We start from the raw sequence: 15872 nt of genomic DNA, 5'->3' as shown, positions 1-15872 counted from the left end.
TCTTGCCTGAGAGGAAAATTGGGGCTTTTCATCGTGCCTAAGGGCTACTGTGCAAGTATGTTCAGTTATATTCATAAAGTGGTGGGTAATAGAGACTCACAAGTTAGGATTTAGACCATGCACTTAAATGAAGAATAAAAATTTTCATATATGAAGATTATTGCAAAGATCAGTGGAGAAAAGTGCTATTTAGTGAGTAGGGTCAAACCTCCCTTATAGAGTTTTACATGGTCCTTGAAAAAATTGATGTGATCCCATATTTGGAAACACTTGTCACACAGTACAGTATTCAGTAGAAAAAAAATTGGCAAATTGAAGGCTAATTCCAAGCATAAATAGGTTGTTTAGCACATAGCACATTTTCATAGTTACTTTTTTCATAGTTACTACTATTGAACACTACTACTGTCCATCCCCATCTGATCTTACTGTCCTTCTTTTGCACATGAAGATCTGTTATACTCCCAGTCCATTTGTAGTTGCAAAGGATCTTGTGACTTCATTTGCCACTGAAATATGAACTGACACAATACTTGTCATTTCCAGGGAAAGGCACTGAGAGTCTGTATGATGCTTCCAAGCTTTCTGTTCTATGCATTAGTAAATATGCAGATCCTATACTGAGATATGGAGAAACATGATGGAAGCAGCTTGAATCCTTTGGTCACCTGACAGTGTGGACCTTTGTCTATTCATACCAGATGCTGTGTGCCAAAAAATAAACTTTAATTACATTAAAGCCTTTCAGTCTTCAAGCTTCCTCCTTTACATCCACTAGTAGTGCCTTTATCTGAATATTGCACTATTATTTCTGTTGCTATTATTTTTAAAATATACTAATTATAAAGAAAATAGTGTGTATTTTCTCTCCTGTCTTTTTTCCTTCCTTCCTCCACCAACCTCTCTCCCTCTTTCTCTCTCCATTTTACCTTCTCTTTTTCTTTCTCCTCTCCCTCCCTCCTCTCTCCTCTTTCTTTCTTTCTTTCTTTCTTTCTTTCTTTCTTTCTTTCTTTCTTTCTTTCTTTCTTTCTTTCTTCTCTTTCTTACAGGGTCTTGCTAAATTGCTCAGGCTGGGGATTTGTAACCCTTCTGCTTCAACTTCTCAAGTTCTGGGATTACAAATGTGTGTTACCATGCCTAGCACTGCATATATTCTTGATGCTAACAACTTCTAGGGTTATGAATAAACCACAACTCACAATTCTGCTTCCATATTATGTTCCATATTATGTTGCTCCAAACTTCGGCCCTTACTAGGTGCAATTACAACTGAAAACTTTGAGTATTATTCTCATGTATATTTTAGGCTTTTTGTTACACACATGCACTAGGAAAATATATTGTAAACTTTTAGCATACACAGAGTCTGCCAAAAATGTACACATAAGGAAAAGAAAAATTTGTATAAATATTGTAATACTAAATTTATGGAGACATCATGAGATGAATGCAAGTTACCTTTGGCTTCTATAATTATAAGAGGTGCTCAGAGTGGTGGCTGTGAGCTTCCAGACATTTGTTAGTACAGCAAACTGCTGAAGAATGTATACAATTTTTTTTGGCAGACTCTGTATATTTAGTGATGCAAATATCATTTTTTCCTGCCCTTGTCACTAAATAAAATGAATGCAAGTATTTCCCATGACAGCACACAGATGCAGCTCACTTTTTAAACTACTATCAATAATTCTCAAGGGTGTGTATGTGATAATTAAATTAATCATTTTCCTCCTGATGGATGTATAAATTGTTTCTCATTTGCTAGTTTAATTAAAAAATGAAGTAAATATCACTAAACATGAATTACTGGACAAATATAGTTATGTATTATAGGAAATGTGTAAAAATTAAGCTCAAGTTAAGTTGAAGTGATAATTGTACTTTTTTTTGAATATTAGCAAAATTCCTTTCCAAAAGGCTATATATTCTCTTTGGCATTTTAATTGATCAGTTTTAAACTGGGGGCAAAAGTGTTGGTGAAATTGTTCATTTCATTCTTAATTTCTGTTTCTCTGCTTTTTAAATAGGGCGAATATAATCCCTAACCTATAAAAAGCAGGATATCTGTAGTGCTGTCTTGAGTACTAGGATTGCCCAAGGTGTATACTTTAGCATCCTGATATGTCAATAAAATATTTCTCTTTACTTTAAGAAGAAGAATTTGGTCAGAATGATTAGATGCTTGGAAATGGACCCACACAGGAAAACCTCGGTTAGTGAAGGACTTCAAGTATACTGGAGAATAGAAACAATTCCAGAATCCATGAGAGACATCACAAGCTAAACTCAGTCCAGAGAGGTTAAGGCAGCTGACATTCAGGGTTCTATACCCAGAGTTCAAGACAGAGTAAGGAAGAGACTAGAAGGAAAGAAGATGGGAAACTGGCAGTACCTCAGACAACTTTCTTGAATAAGCTTGGGAATCTGTGAATCACTGTTACTAGCATAAGTTGTAGGGTGACGTGAGTGGGCAGATCACTTGGATGAAAGGACCAGAAGCACGTGAGACACCCAACTTACCTTAGAGTCTCCCCTACCCACTTGTCAGGCAGAATGTAGACAGCTCCTCTGCATCAGCCAGCAATGCTATTAGTGGATTCTGGGAGAGTGATATCTCTTCATGCCTTTATTACATCTCTTCAGTATCTTTATTAAAATTCCCATCACCTTTTACTGTGAGGTGAGGGCACTGAATCAGGTAGGTGACTCAGTGCATCTTTGCCAGTGTACCAGTTGGATACCTGATAAGAAGGGGCATTACTTCCTCAGTGTATGTGGTTTTCCCGCCACAGTGGTTGAGGCTGTACAAGTAGGTAGGATTGGTGATTAAGGACAGTTAAAACAGGGCAAATAGTACCTACCAATCAGTAGTGGAAAGGGCTAGGCATCTGCAAGGAGGAGCCGGAGTAGAAATTTCCTAAGTCTACTTACCTCACTGAGTCTACAGTTAAAGTACCAAATTCAGATTTGTCTTCAAAAATGATCCTATTGGGCTGGGGATTTAGCTCAGTGGTTTCGCCGCTTGCTGTGAAAGCGCAAGGACACAAGTTTGATCCCTGGTACCAAAATAATAATAATAATAATAATTATTATTATTATTATTATTATTATTATCCTGTTATCCCTAGCTCAGATTTCCTACCATTATCCCTAACTTTTTGTGTACCAGAGGGTATAAGGGCCTTGGCTATAAACTGCCTATTGTAACCAGATACTGAATCAAGCAGGGAGTTGGCTTACTCTGAGACATTTATTGATGTTAAATTACTGGGGGTGACAAGTATATGTGAGACATGAAGCTACAGCTTTATTAATATAATAATCTGTTTGATTGAATCAAAATACAAGGGAAAAATTGTGTGACAGTCAGTGCAGGGAAGACCTTAATTTAAAGTGAAGTGACTCAGGTAACCCGAGGGAGGAATTCCTGGAGTCAAAGACCCCGACGGAGTTCTCAGAGAATCCCTTACCCCAAGACGGTGTCGGCCCCACAGAGTCCCAGCCTTGGTCAGTTCTTGGAGAGCCCAGGTAGGTTTGCAAGAAGAGGAGAGCCCTGTTTTCTGCACTGGGATCACAGGGAAGTGAAAGGATTTGTTGGAGAGCTGTGGTGTCAAGTCAGCTAAAGGAAGAGTCACAGGTCCTGTCTGAAATTAAGGTAAAGACTCCGAATTTGATGTGTGGGGACTGCCCATACCAGATTAGGGGGATTGCAGAGAGTTCCACCTCTATTGTTAACTCTGACAGAGCCAAGATCAGAATCCTCTGATGTAACAATGTTTTCCACATTTCTAAATGCCTTTTTTAAAAAGGAAATTTGTTTTGTTTTGCTTATTTATTTATTTATTTATTTATGGTTTTTTGAGACAGGGACTCATGATGTAGCCCAAGCTGGCCTCAAACTCGTGGCAATCCTCCTGCCTCAGCCTCCCGAGTGCCGGAATTACAGGCATGCACCACCATGCCTGGCTAAGCTATTAACAGCTACTTTATTTACTTATTTTTTTTACTTTTTCTTTTTTCTCCATACTGAGGATCGAACTCAGGACCTTGCGCTTAACAGGCAGGCAGTGCGCCACTGAGTTACACATCCCCAGCCTCTAAATGCCTTTTGGTGAATACAGTATATTCCGCTGGAGTGTTGCGCTCATGCCAACACAGTCTCACTGGAGTGATGGTGGAAAAACCTAGGGTGGGGTCTAAGGTAACCACCCACCCAAAGCACAAGGAGCCTCACAGAATCATGCTCTTTGCTGTCAGTTCTGGGACACCCCCAGTGGGTTGAAATGATGTGACATTCACTGACTTCTCCCGCTGCTGTCTGAAGTAATTGTTGGCTCCATTACAAGGTGAAGCAGCATGGCGCAGTGTTCTATCAGTTTAAGCAGGAGCCTCAAGCCTTTCCAGGAATTTTAAGATAAAGACCAGCTTAGATATTAAGGGACCATACAGCCCAGACTAGAGGGGTTCCCAGAGAGTTCCACCCCACCTGTCAGTTTTGATAGAACCTAGCCTGAAGTTATCTGGTGTATTAGTGATTTTTCCTACGTAATTTTTGTTATTTTTTTATTAAATAGTATGCGTTTACAGTACATGGTGATTACATTTGTTGCGCAGAGCTGGAACATAATACATGTTAATCCTTTTTACTTCCCCTTCCTTACCCCTCCTTCCTTCTCCCTCCATCTCTTGGTTCCCTTCCCATTTGCAAAAGATGTAGCTCCCTGGTTCCTATTACCTATCTTTTATTTTACTCCTTTAATTATGCTTTGTGTTTTCCATATAAGAGAAACCATGCAATACTTAAGACTATGTCTAATTTATTTCACTTAATATTAGGGTCCCAAGCTGCATCCATTTTCCTACAAATAACTCAAATTTATCCTTCTTTGTGGCAGAGTTATACTCCATTGTCTATAAATACCACATTTTCTTTATCATTCATCTGTTCATGGACATGTAGGGTGCTCCCAAAATTTAGCTATTATCACTTGTGCTGCTGTAAACATAGGTATGTATTATGTGATATGTTGTTTTTTTCTCTTTCAGAAAGATCCCTAGAAGAATAGCCAGGTCAAATAGAATTTCTATTTTCAGTTTTTTGAGAAATCTCTATACTGATTTCCATAGTGGTTATGCTAGTTACACTCCCACCAACAATGTAGAAGAGTTCCTTTTCCCCTACAGCCTCACCAGCATTTTATTTGAGTAGTTTCTAACTTCTTTCTGAGGAGACTGAGGGGAGTGAAAGTATTCAAGTAGAGTACTGACTTCAGATCAACGGAAAGAGGGTTTTCAGTCTTTAACAGAAGTAAAAGCAGAGAGTCTGAGTGAAGTCTGAGGTAGTAACCATTCCCAAAGAGCTAGAACCTCACAGAATCATGCCTATATTTGCCCTTGAGGGTGAACTGCTGTGAAGAACCCTGACTTCTGCTTCTAGTGTCTCAGAAAAGTGAATAAATTAGAATGGGAGCAATGCAGTATCAAGTCAGCAAGCTGATAATAAGAGGGAGGGAGAGGGGGAGGGTAAGAAGAGCGAGGAATCCCAGTGCCTAAAAAAAGTGAAGGTAAGGACAATACGTGAGGACAAGAACACTGCTGCAGGAGAGAGTTCCACAGAACCTGTGCTTTCATCATCATTATGGTTTGGCTCTAGATGTCCCCCCAAAGCCTCATGTGGTCATAAGTGGGTGGATCTACAGTGTGTGATGCTAGGATTAAGAGCATGTGATCACTAAACCACTACCTGTGAGTGACTGCTTTGGCACTGCCCAAATCCTGATAGTCTGAGTAAGATAAAAGGGGCAGAAAGATGCTGTTAAGGTCCCTTGTTGCTTTTGTTACCTTCTGGCAGCCATGAACTGTTTCTCCTCTGGAAGGCCTGTGTGCCACCACCCTGCCTTGGAGCCAGCCAACTTTGGACTGAGATCTCTAGGAATTGGAAGCCAAATAAATGCTTCCCCCTTTAATTTTTGGTGCCAGGTATTTTATCTCAGCAAGAGAGAAATGTAACTAACACAATCACCTAGACAGGTGTGGTGAGATGAGGTTCTCTTCAGCTGATTGTCTGGCATCTCAGAGGGTCTCCAGGTCCTGCCAGTAATGAGGTGATTGCCCTTAATGTGAACTGGAAGAAAGACTGGACCTCCAACCCCCAAATGGAGCCCATGCTCTAAGCCCCAGTACGCCTCAGGCAGATCTGGCAACTAGGAACCTAAGGCACACATTAGTTGCTTCCACAAGGTCCCAGAGGACAAGCAGATCAGGAAATACGTATATTGTGAGTTCCTAAAGCAGTGACTTCAAGGGAAACGGTAGAGGAAGCCTTCAATGAAGCCAAGGAGTTGTCTCCCAGTGGAAGCATTCCAACTATCTCATTCTCTGTCTTCCAGATCATAGTCACCTGCCTGTCTTCCTACTGCCCCAATCTAAAGCCAGCATGCTTCGGGGTCAGAACAGTAAGCTCTGTGCCCATGAGAAACTCTGTCAGGCCAAAGAACAGCCCATAAATCAGGTCGGTGCTTAGGCCACTGCAAGAGTAAAAGGAGTCTTGCTCTTCTTCCTCTTCTTCTTACTCCTCACTTCAAAGGGAATCATCAAAGGGCAGCTGCTACTGGGAAAACCAGCAACCCCCAAGGGCCTTGCAGAGCCCCATCCACTGCCACTTCTGCTGCAGCTGCTTCATACAAATCTAATGTAAGGGGCAACAACCAAGTGAAGGAAAGGCCAAAATACAAGCCCCACAGAAGCCCTCTAGATGAGAAGGTGTTTATATCGGTGCTGTACCTGCTGAACAAGTACCAAGTGAAGGAACCCATTACAAAGGCAGAAATGCTGAGAAATGTAATCCAGCTGCATAGGGGCTACTTCCAAGAGATCCTGCAGAAAGCTTCTGAGCACCAAGAGCTGATCTTTGGCCTTGACATGAAGGAAATGGATGCCACCAAGCACATCTATCTCCTTGTCAACAAAGTGGAACTAAGCTGTGAAGCAGGGCTGAGTGATGACTAAAGTGTGCCCATGACTGGCCTGCTGATAATTATCCTGGGTGTGATATTTATGAAGGGCAGCTGTGCCACTGAGGAGCAAGTCTGGCAAACAGTGAATGCAATTGGGCTGTACAGTGGGCGGAAGTACTTCCTTTTTGGGAAGCCTAGGTAGCTTGTCATCAAAGACTTAGTGGAGGAAAAGTACCTGGAGTACAGGCAGGTGCCCAACAGTGATCTTCAGTGTTGTGAATTTCTTTGGGGTCCCAGAGCTCACATCAAAACCAGTAAGATGAAAGTCCTAGAGTTTTTAGCTAAGGCCCATGGTAGCAGCAGTGCCTTCCCATCCTGGTATGAGGAGGCACTGAAAGATGAGAAAGAAAGAGACCAAGCCAGAGTTGCAGCGAGGGATGACATTAGGGACAGAGTTAATGAACGTTCTAAGGGAATGGGCAGTTGCTCACCCCACTCATAGCAAATGCTGTGTCATCATTTTGGGGTTGAAAACTTCACATTCTAAGTAGTGGAAGGTCAGGGTAGGTCTGGAGACAACACAATGTGTAGCATTATTTTCTTCTTCTGTTCTGTATGCCTCAGTAACTTGAAAAATGTTATTATTCCTTTTATCAGAAGGTCAAACTACCTTCATAATAAAAGTTTATGAATGCCTTTACTCAGAAATTTATTGCTGTGAGTGGAATTTAAGAGTTTTATTCTTTTGTAAAACAAATTAAGAAATGTTCCACCATATTTCATGATTTACAACCTGATAGCATGGCAGTAAATTAGGCATTTTCTAGAAAATGTGAAACAACTCAGCATTGTAATAGTTGATATCAAGAAATGGAGCAAAAAGTAAAACACTAAAAATTGTTGGTTTCATTTGTCACTGTAAGTCTGTTGTTTTGTATCTTTAATATATATATGATCTATATATACATATATATGTATATATATTGTGGAAAAAATTAAATCATAATACATTAGATCTCTTTTTCAGGGGCTAATTTTTTTCTCAAGCAACAATTAAACATTTATCTTTAGAAGGCTTGTGTTGGTACCTAATCTAAAATGAACAACATTATCCCTGCCCACAGAAGTTTAAAGTCTTGAAATACCCATTGTGAATAGAAAACAGTAAGTGACTTAGTTAAGGTTCCTATAACAAATTGTCATAGACTGAGTGGCTAAAACAACAACTATTTCTCCATGTTCTGGAGGCTGGAAGTCTGAGCTTAGGATGCAAGGTTGGGTTCTTGTCTTCTCATTATACCCTCAAAGGATGAGAAAGGGCTCTGATCTCTTCATCCTTGAACAGACAATTAAGGCTCACAGTTATGGAGGATGCAAAGTCCAAAATCAAAATGCTGGTATATTCAGTACCTGGTAAGGGCCCACTTCCTGGATCATAGACCACAATCCTTAGCAGAAGGGCTGAGAGTCCCTTTGGGGCCTCTTTTATAAGGGCCCCAATCTCATTTATGAGAGTTCCATCCCCTGACCTAATTTCCTCCCAAAGGCCCTGCCTCCAAATACCATCACATTGGAGATTTAAGTTTCAACATATACATTTTAGCAAAACAAATGGCAAGGAGATACTCCCTACCCAGAAAGACAAGTCAAAAAAAGGCTTGAAGACTTCATAGCAGATGTGAGCAGTCAAATGTAAATGCCTTGCAGCAAGTGTGTTTAGGACCTTGGAAAGCTGCAAGTCTTTCAATGTGAAATGATTTTAGATAAAGCTGAGTGGTGAAACTTATGAGCCTGTGGGAATGGTAGACAAGGACCAAAACCTAATATGGTTTATCCCAATGTTGGGAGACTAAAGGCAGGAATAGAAAACATCTTTTAGAAGTCATTTTTATATCATATGTAAACTAGAAATAAAATCTCCACCTGGGGCAAGAATAGACTATGTCCTGTAGTCTAATCTCAGTGCAGGTGAACACAGTGCACAAGATGACTTATGCACATCTTTCATCACAAGGGAATGTCTAAGAAATAATGATGTTACTCATGAGATGGAATCCTCAGAAGCTACTGTACTGGCAATCTTTGTGGTGGGCTAGGAGAGGCAGAGTTCATCCATTAAACGTACCTTTAAATTGGGTTACCTTGTATACATAATTGTAATTCAGCAAATTCTAAACTAAAATTAGACATTTGTGGAGCTGAAATAATTGCAAATGCAGGTTGTTTGGATGGAAAGGCAGATGGAGGGGAGAAATTGAAATATACTTCAGGTTAGGGCTTATAACTAGATGTCTTCCAAAGCCTCATGTGGTCATAGGTTGGACTTTGGGGAGGTAGTTGGATCATGAGTGTGTGATTATGGATTAAGGGTGTGTGATACCTGGATTAGTCCATTGATTGATTTAGCATAGTATTGGATGTGGCTGAATAGACTTACTAAAGGCAGAAGAGCCACTTGGGTGTGCGTGACAGCCAACCAATAGGCTTGTAGCCTGAATGGTATAAAAGAGAAAGGAATGCTCACTGCTGGCTGCTTCCTGCCTGCCATGCCATGAACTGTTTCTCCTCTGCCATGTCCCTCTGCCTTGGAGCCAGCCAACTATGGACTGAAACCTCTGCAAACTATAAATTTAAATAAACCTTTCCTTTTTTAGTTTATGGGTGTCAGATATTTTGTCCCAGCAATGAGAAAGTAACCAAGATACCTTGATAGAAGGTCTAGGAACTTTGAGTTCCAACAAACTTTAAAGTTGAACCCATACAAATAAATATCTTCAAAAAGTTGTATATAAAGTAACTTGGTTGAAATTGCTAAGGAGTATTTTGGCTGATTTTGTGTGCTATGTCCAAATGGGCTGCAAATTCTCTGACATTTCCTGGATAATACAAAACAGCAAAAACCAAAGCAGTGGGGTGACTGGTAGGATTAGAGGTCAGAAAATTATAATAATAACTGAAATTTATCAAACCCATTATGTGCCAGGCACTGTGCCAAGTTCCTTTTATAAATTAAATACATTCCAGGATTCCTACTTTACAGGACAAATACGAGCCAGAGAGCAGCTGACCATTTATCAAACCCACTGCAGAGATGAAAAATCAGAGGCTCATAAAAAATTTCAGATTTCTCAAATTCATCTAGCTTGTAAATGATAGTGCTGGAACTGAACCTTTTGTCTAAATTCTTCTGTAGCCCTTATTTTTCCACTCTTCCTGGCCTATGCCAAACTCTGGCCTCTTAATCTATTTTTTCCTTACATTTCACAATGTCTCTGAGGAAATATAAAGAAGAAACGAACCTGGGCCCAATAAACTGAATCCAGCCATAATAAATAAAGGAGAAAATGAGAATCATCATTTGGGGATTTCTTATAGGTCTCATTTACCTAGTGCCCACTTGCCCCTAGTTCCAGTGTTCTTCGAGCGTTGATTTTGCCCAGGGGCTGGCACGAAGGACCAGGCCCTGCACTCCCCAAATTATATCACTCTTCCCCTAAGTCTACTCCAGTAGGCCTTAATGCCCAAATCTTCATCATGACCTGCTGTGCAACTCTTTCCTTCTTTTCATGAAGGCCCTACCTACAACTTGCCAGAAAGAAAGCTCAAAATATCCTTCCTTTTTCCTAACTTAGAATACCCCAACTCCCTGCATATGTCCCTGTCACAACTTTCACCTTGAAACCCCTCTGATAACAATAGCCCTTTCCACATAACTCTGTTTGGCACTGATGGCTAGGTGTCTTCTCATCTTCTATGGGTGTTTCCACCAGCTTTTTCCAAATTGGCTTGTGAATAGAGTCAAATTTGGCACAGAATCTACTGGGTCTTGGAATGCCATACTGAAGTTAGATATTTTAGAAGGCAAATGAGGTTAGTAAGAAGGAAAAGTGAAGTTGATGACTTCTTTGAGATTGGCCCATAAATTCATACACTGATGAATGTGCTTAACTATGTGTTCAAGAGCAAAATTCTCCTTTAAAAGTGGTAAATGAGAAAGAATCAAGAAAGTCACTGTGTACAACCATCTATAGAGACTGGATTCTAACAAATGCTGCAGTCTTTCTAGGGGGTTGTGGTAAATTTCTATGGCTACAGTAATAAATTACCACAAACTTAGCTACGGCTCTTGCACTGAACTACATCCCCAACCCTTTTTTATTTTGGGACAGGATCTTACTAAGTTGCTAAATTGCCCAGGCTGGGCTCAAACTTGTCATCCTTCTGCCTCAAGCATGCTGGGATTGCAGCAGTGTGCTACCACGGCCAGAGACTCTGGACAATTATCACAAGACCTTGGGAAAAGTTTCCTTTCAAAATCAATAAATCGGTGGGTTCCAGACCTTGGAAAATGTAAGACCAAGGTCCTATACTATGTTTGCATTCAGCTGGAGCAATCATAATTCCACTGGACCTCTCTCCAGTCCTTGCATATGGTCCCACTTATCTTGAGTGTCTTAGTCACTTTGTTGTCCACTGAGACACAATACCTGATACCCACAACTTAAAGGACAGGAGGTTTATTTGAGCTCACAGTTACAGTCTCTGGTCAGCTAGCTCCCAGGCAGAAATGACATGGTGGAAGGGCCTGCGGGGAGGACAGTTGCTCATATCATGGCAACCAGAAAGCAGAGAAAGCAGGGAAGAGCCAGGGAGGGAGACATAACCTTCAGGCCATGCTCTTTTTTTTTGTTTTTTTCTTTTTGGTACCGGGGATCGAACTCGGGTCCTTGCGCTTGGGCAGCAGGCATCGAAACCACTGAGCTAAATCCCCAGCCCTTCAGGCCATGCTCTTAATGACAGCCTCTTCCAACCAGCCCTCACCTAACAACACAGTTAGCCACTGAATTTCCCAGTAGATGAAGCCACCCATGAGTACAGCATCTCCCCCCAATTATTCAGCTATCCTCCAAAAGCCCCACCTCTGGGCATATGAGAGTTTTAGGGGCTAGTCATGATCCAAACTAGAACACAGTCAGTAACTCCAAGTTTAATCCTCACACTTGAAGTAATTCTAAGTTTCCCCTCTGCTCCATCTCTCTTCTTCCAGAGAAAACTTTCTGCTTGCAAGGGCTTGTATCATGAGATTGAACCCATCTCAACAATACAGTATAATCTTCCTATTTTAATATCAGTTTCTTACCCTTAATAGACTTAAAAAGTGTCTTTGGCCATAAAGCATAACATACTCACTGGTTTCAGAGATAAGTGAATGGACAGATTTTTGTAGCAATTATTCAGACTGCTACCAGAGTAGAAAATGCTCCTAGCATTCTAGCTTTTATGAAAAATGTAAAAATAATCCCCATGCTTCATACGGCTTTTTTTCTGTACCTACCCCAGAGGAAAATCCTGGCTTTTCACTCTGTGTAGACACATGTACAAGTGTTCAGGAATATTTATCAAGAGGGAGGTAGCACATAACTCACATGTTATGATTTTGATTATGCAATGAAAAAATGAAGGAAATTCTCAGTATTTGAAACTATTGTAAAGGTAAGTACAGAAAAGAGCTGTTGAGAAAAGAAGAGTAAACTCTGGTGATACTCATAAAGGGTCCTTGAGAAATTTTATGTGATCTTGTATTTAAAAACATCTGTTACAAAGTAAGGAGTAGAAAAATTGACAAGTTTCAACTCAATTTTGGCATTCTCAGAAACCTCTCTGCAAAGGAAAAGGGCTTTTCTTGCACAAATTATAAAAGCTGCACATATTATTACTTGTAACTGTTTATAGAGAGTCTGCAGGTGCTCATCCACATTGTGTCTGGCTTTCCTTCCAGGACATGTAGGGAGACTACATTACCAGTCACTTGTAGTTAGGGAATGTCAGTTGAATACCCTTTCTACCGAAATACAAACAGAAGCAATGCTTGCCATAGTCAGGCCAAGACATTTGAGACTCAGTATGTCATTTCTAAGCTTTTTGGTCTATTCAGCAGAAAATGTGCAGATCCCATACTGAGATGTGGAACCACATGATGGAAGCAGACTGGATCCTTGGGTCAACTGACAGTGGAAACTCTCACTTGGCCGCATCGGATGTTATGTGCACAAGAAATAAACTTTTGTTATGTTGAACCTTTCAGATTTCAGGCTTTTTCCATTAAATTCACTAGCAATTACTTTATCTGAATAATATACAGCTACTCTTTCTGTTGTGTCTTATTGAAGGTTTATAATTAGAAAAATCATTATGCCTGTAATCCTAGCACTCCGGGGTGAGGCAGGAAGATTGCAAATTTGAGCCCAGCCTGAAAAACTTGGCAACTTAGCAAGAACTTAACTAAAAATAAAAAAATAAAAAATAAAAAATAAAAAATAAAAAAAGGCCAGGCTCAGTGCCAAAAGGTTTAATCCTCAGTCTAAGAAAAAAAGTAATAGTGCATATATTATAGCTATAAAACATCTGGCAATATGGATAAATAACAATTCTCCTTGCTGACTATATTACTCTAAAATTCTTCCCTCTCCATAAGTAACAGCAATTTAAAATATTATACATACTATTTTAAAATAAAGTCTGAGCCTTCCCTTACATAGAAATACTGGAAAAATGAAACATTCTGGTTTTATTTGGGTAATTATATACAAATTGTTCTGCCTCTTATCCTAGCAGCTTAATGAAACAAATACAAGATCTTTCTGTGAAAGCAAATAGAGATCCACCTCACTCTTTTTTAACTACTCATTAGAATTCTAAAGTGTATATATGCCAAAATTGATTTAACCACTCTCCTTTTGATGGATGTATAAGTTGTTTTTCATTTATTGCTATGACTAATAAAATATATATCAACATCACTGAGCATGACTTCTTTGGCAAGTATGGATAAATTTCATAGGAAAATACAGAGAACTGCAAATTAGGTTAAAGTGGAAAAAGTATGATGACTATAAATATTTTGTTTTGCTGAATCTTGCTAAAATTTTGTTCCAATAGTACTGAATCAATATATGTTCTCACATATTAATGTATGTGAATATCCTAAACTGCAAGGAATTTAATCTGACCCATTTTAAATTTGTTAGACTTTTGGGTGAATATATGGTCCCATTGTTATTGCATCATATATTTACATGGTTTCTAATTATGACAATAAAAATTTAATTTAGTCCCTCATCTATACAAAGAATTCTTGAAGTACCAGGATACATCTGGGGCATGCTTTAAAATTCTGCTATGTCAATGAGATTTTTCTCTTTACTTTGAGAAACAGGGACCTATTCATAATGACTCAGTCTCAGGAAGATACTAGAGAAAATATCCTCAGTGAGGAAAATCAAGGGGTGGTGGTGGTATATTTCCAGAAGCTATGAGAGAGATCAAAAACTAATCCAAGTTCAGAAGGCCCAGGAAAGATGGAAGTCAGGTTTCTAAATTCAGAGTTCAATATATATTCAAAAAGAGATCCAAAGGAGAGAAGATGCGAAGTCCTGGAGGGTCCTGGAAACTTATACAAATGGTTTAAGGAATCTCTAAATCATTACCAGTCAGAAGTTGTGGGTGATCTGAGTGGGCAGATGTACCACGTAATAGGACCATAGGCATGTCTGATCCACCACTCTATCTCAGAATCTCCCCTACTTGCTGTCAAACAGGGTATAGCTAGCTGTCCTGTGTCACTGGATGGTGTTTTTTATGAAATCTAGGGGAACTACATTCCCTTTACTATTCTGGTTGGTTGTGTATTCCTGCCAATGTACTGGAGCTGTAAGCTGCCATGATTCTTGGTACAGAAAGATATTTCCTCTCTGGTACACAGTGTCCTTTCTCCACTGAGGCTGATGTTATGGAAGGGGAGGATGGTGAGGGATGACAGTTGCAATAAGCCAGGAAGTGCTAATGAGTAATGGATACCTGTAGCTGCAAGCAGTAGAAAATTTGAGGGGAGTGGAAATTTGAATTCCCTGAAGCTAAGTACCTCAGTGATTCTGCAAATAAAAAGGTGATTGCAGATGTCTTCAAAAAAAGGTCTAGATGTTATCCTACCTTACACTGCTTCTTTTTCAGCCTCAAGGGAGATGGCCTGTGACTCCATTTGGTTGTTTATATTACCACCAGATACCCTCTCCACTAAGAGGTTGGCCCCAGGTATAGATGTTTTTCAGGATGGGGAGTAGGGAATTACTGTCCATGGTGCAGTTTGTTGAGTGAAGGTGATATGTGAGGTCCAAACCTCAGTCTTTATTATTGAAATAATACTAGATTACTTGAATTTTTTTAAAAAATTAAAAATCTGTACCAGTCATTCTTAACATTTTCAAATGATCTGTAGTAACTGTTATTACTTTTCACCGAGAGGTGAGGGTATTGGACCAGAGTGTCATAGAGTGTCACAGAGTGTCAGCCACAGACCATCAAAGATAAGAGTCTCAAGTTTTAATAAAGTAAAGGTGAGCACCCTGAGGAAGATGTGAAGAAATCAGCCATAGTAGAACAAACTGGTCTACCCAGAGCCCTGAGCTTACTGTCAAATCTAGGAGCTCCAGAATGATTGTTTGGTGCAAGTGCCCGTTCACCGTCTTGCACCTGGGGTGAGGATATAACAGTGTTGGAGGAGATAGGGGTTTGGCTTTGGTCTAAGGCTCAAGGACTCAATTTGGAAGAAGGATCTTCCCAGGCCTGTCCAGGAGTCAAGTTCAGAAACCTAAGTGAAAGACTCTAGGAGGCTGAACCAGGAGAATCAGGATCACAAGTTCCAGGTCACCCTGGACAATTAGGCTACTTAGCAAGACCCTGCCTGTCCCTCAAAATGCTGGAGATATAGCTCAGTGCAAAGGCCTTAGGTTTACTTCCCAGTACCACACAAAACAAACAACAGAAATCCAACTAAGTTAGGACCAAGGGTAATTCCTCCTCCAAACCAGAGGGTTCAGCACAGGGCCCAATCCCTGCTTTGATCCCTGAGAGGGCCTA

The 15872-nt window shown here is 40.1% G+C and overlaps 1 protein-coding gene across 1 annotated transcript; it reads left to right on the top strand.

The window, feature by feature from the left end:
- Positions 1-6436: 6436 nt before the first annotated feature.
- LOC101704495 (melanoma-associated antigen B10-like) lies at positions 6437-7458 on the top strand. Its single transcript, XM_087193767.1, is given in 2 exon segments — positions 6437-6515; positions 6605-7458. Coding segments are annotated over 2 exon segments (933 nt in total).
- The last annotated feature ends 8414 nt before the right edge of the window (positions 7459-15872 follow it).

Source organism: Heterocephalus glaber, unplaced genomic scaffold (assembly GCF_053883595.1).
Source record: "Heterocephalus glaber isolate CG9 unplaced genomic scaffold, H.glaber_assembly_v1.0 deba00001594, whole genome shotgun sequence".
In the NCBI taxonomy this organism is placed as follows: domain Eukaryota; kingdom Metazoa; phylum Chordata; class Mammalia; order Rodentia; family Bathyergidae; genus Heterocephalus; species Heterocephalus glaber.
The sequence above is the reverse complement of the archived record's forward strand: the minus strand, read 5'-3'. Positions and strand labels throughout refer to the sequence as shown.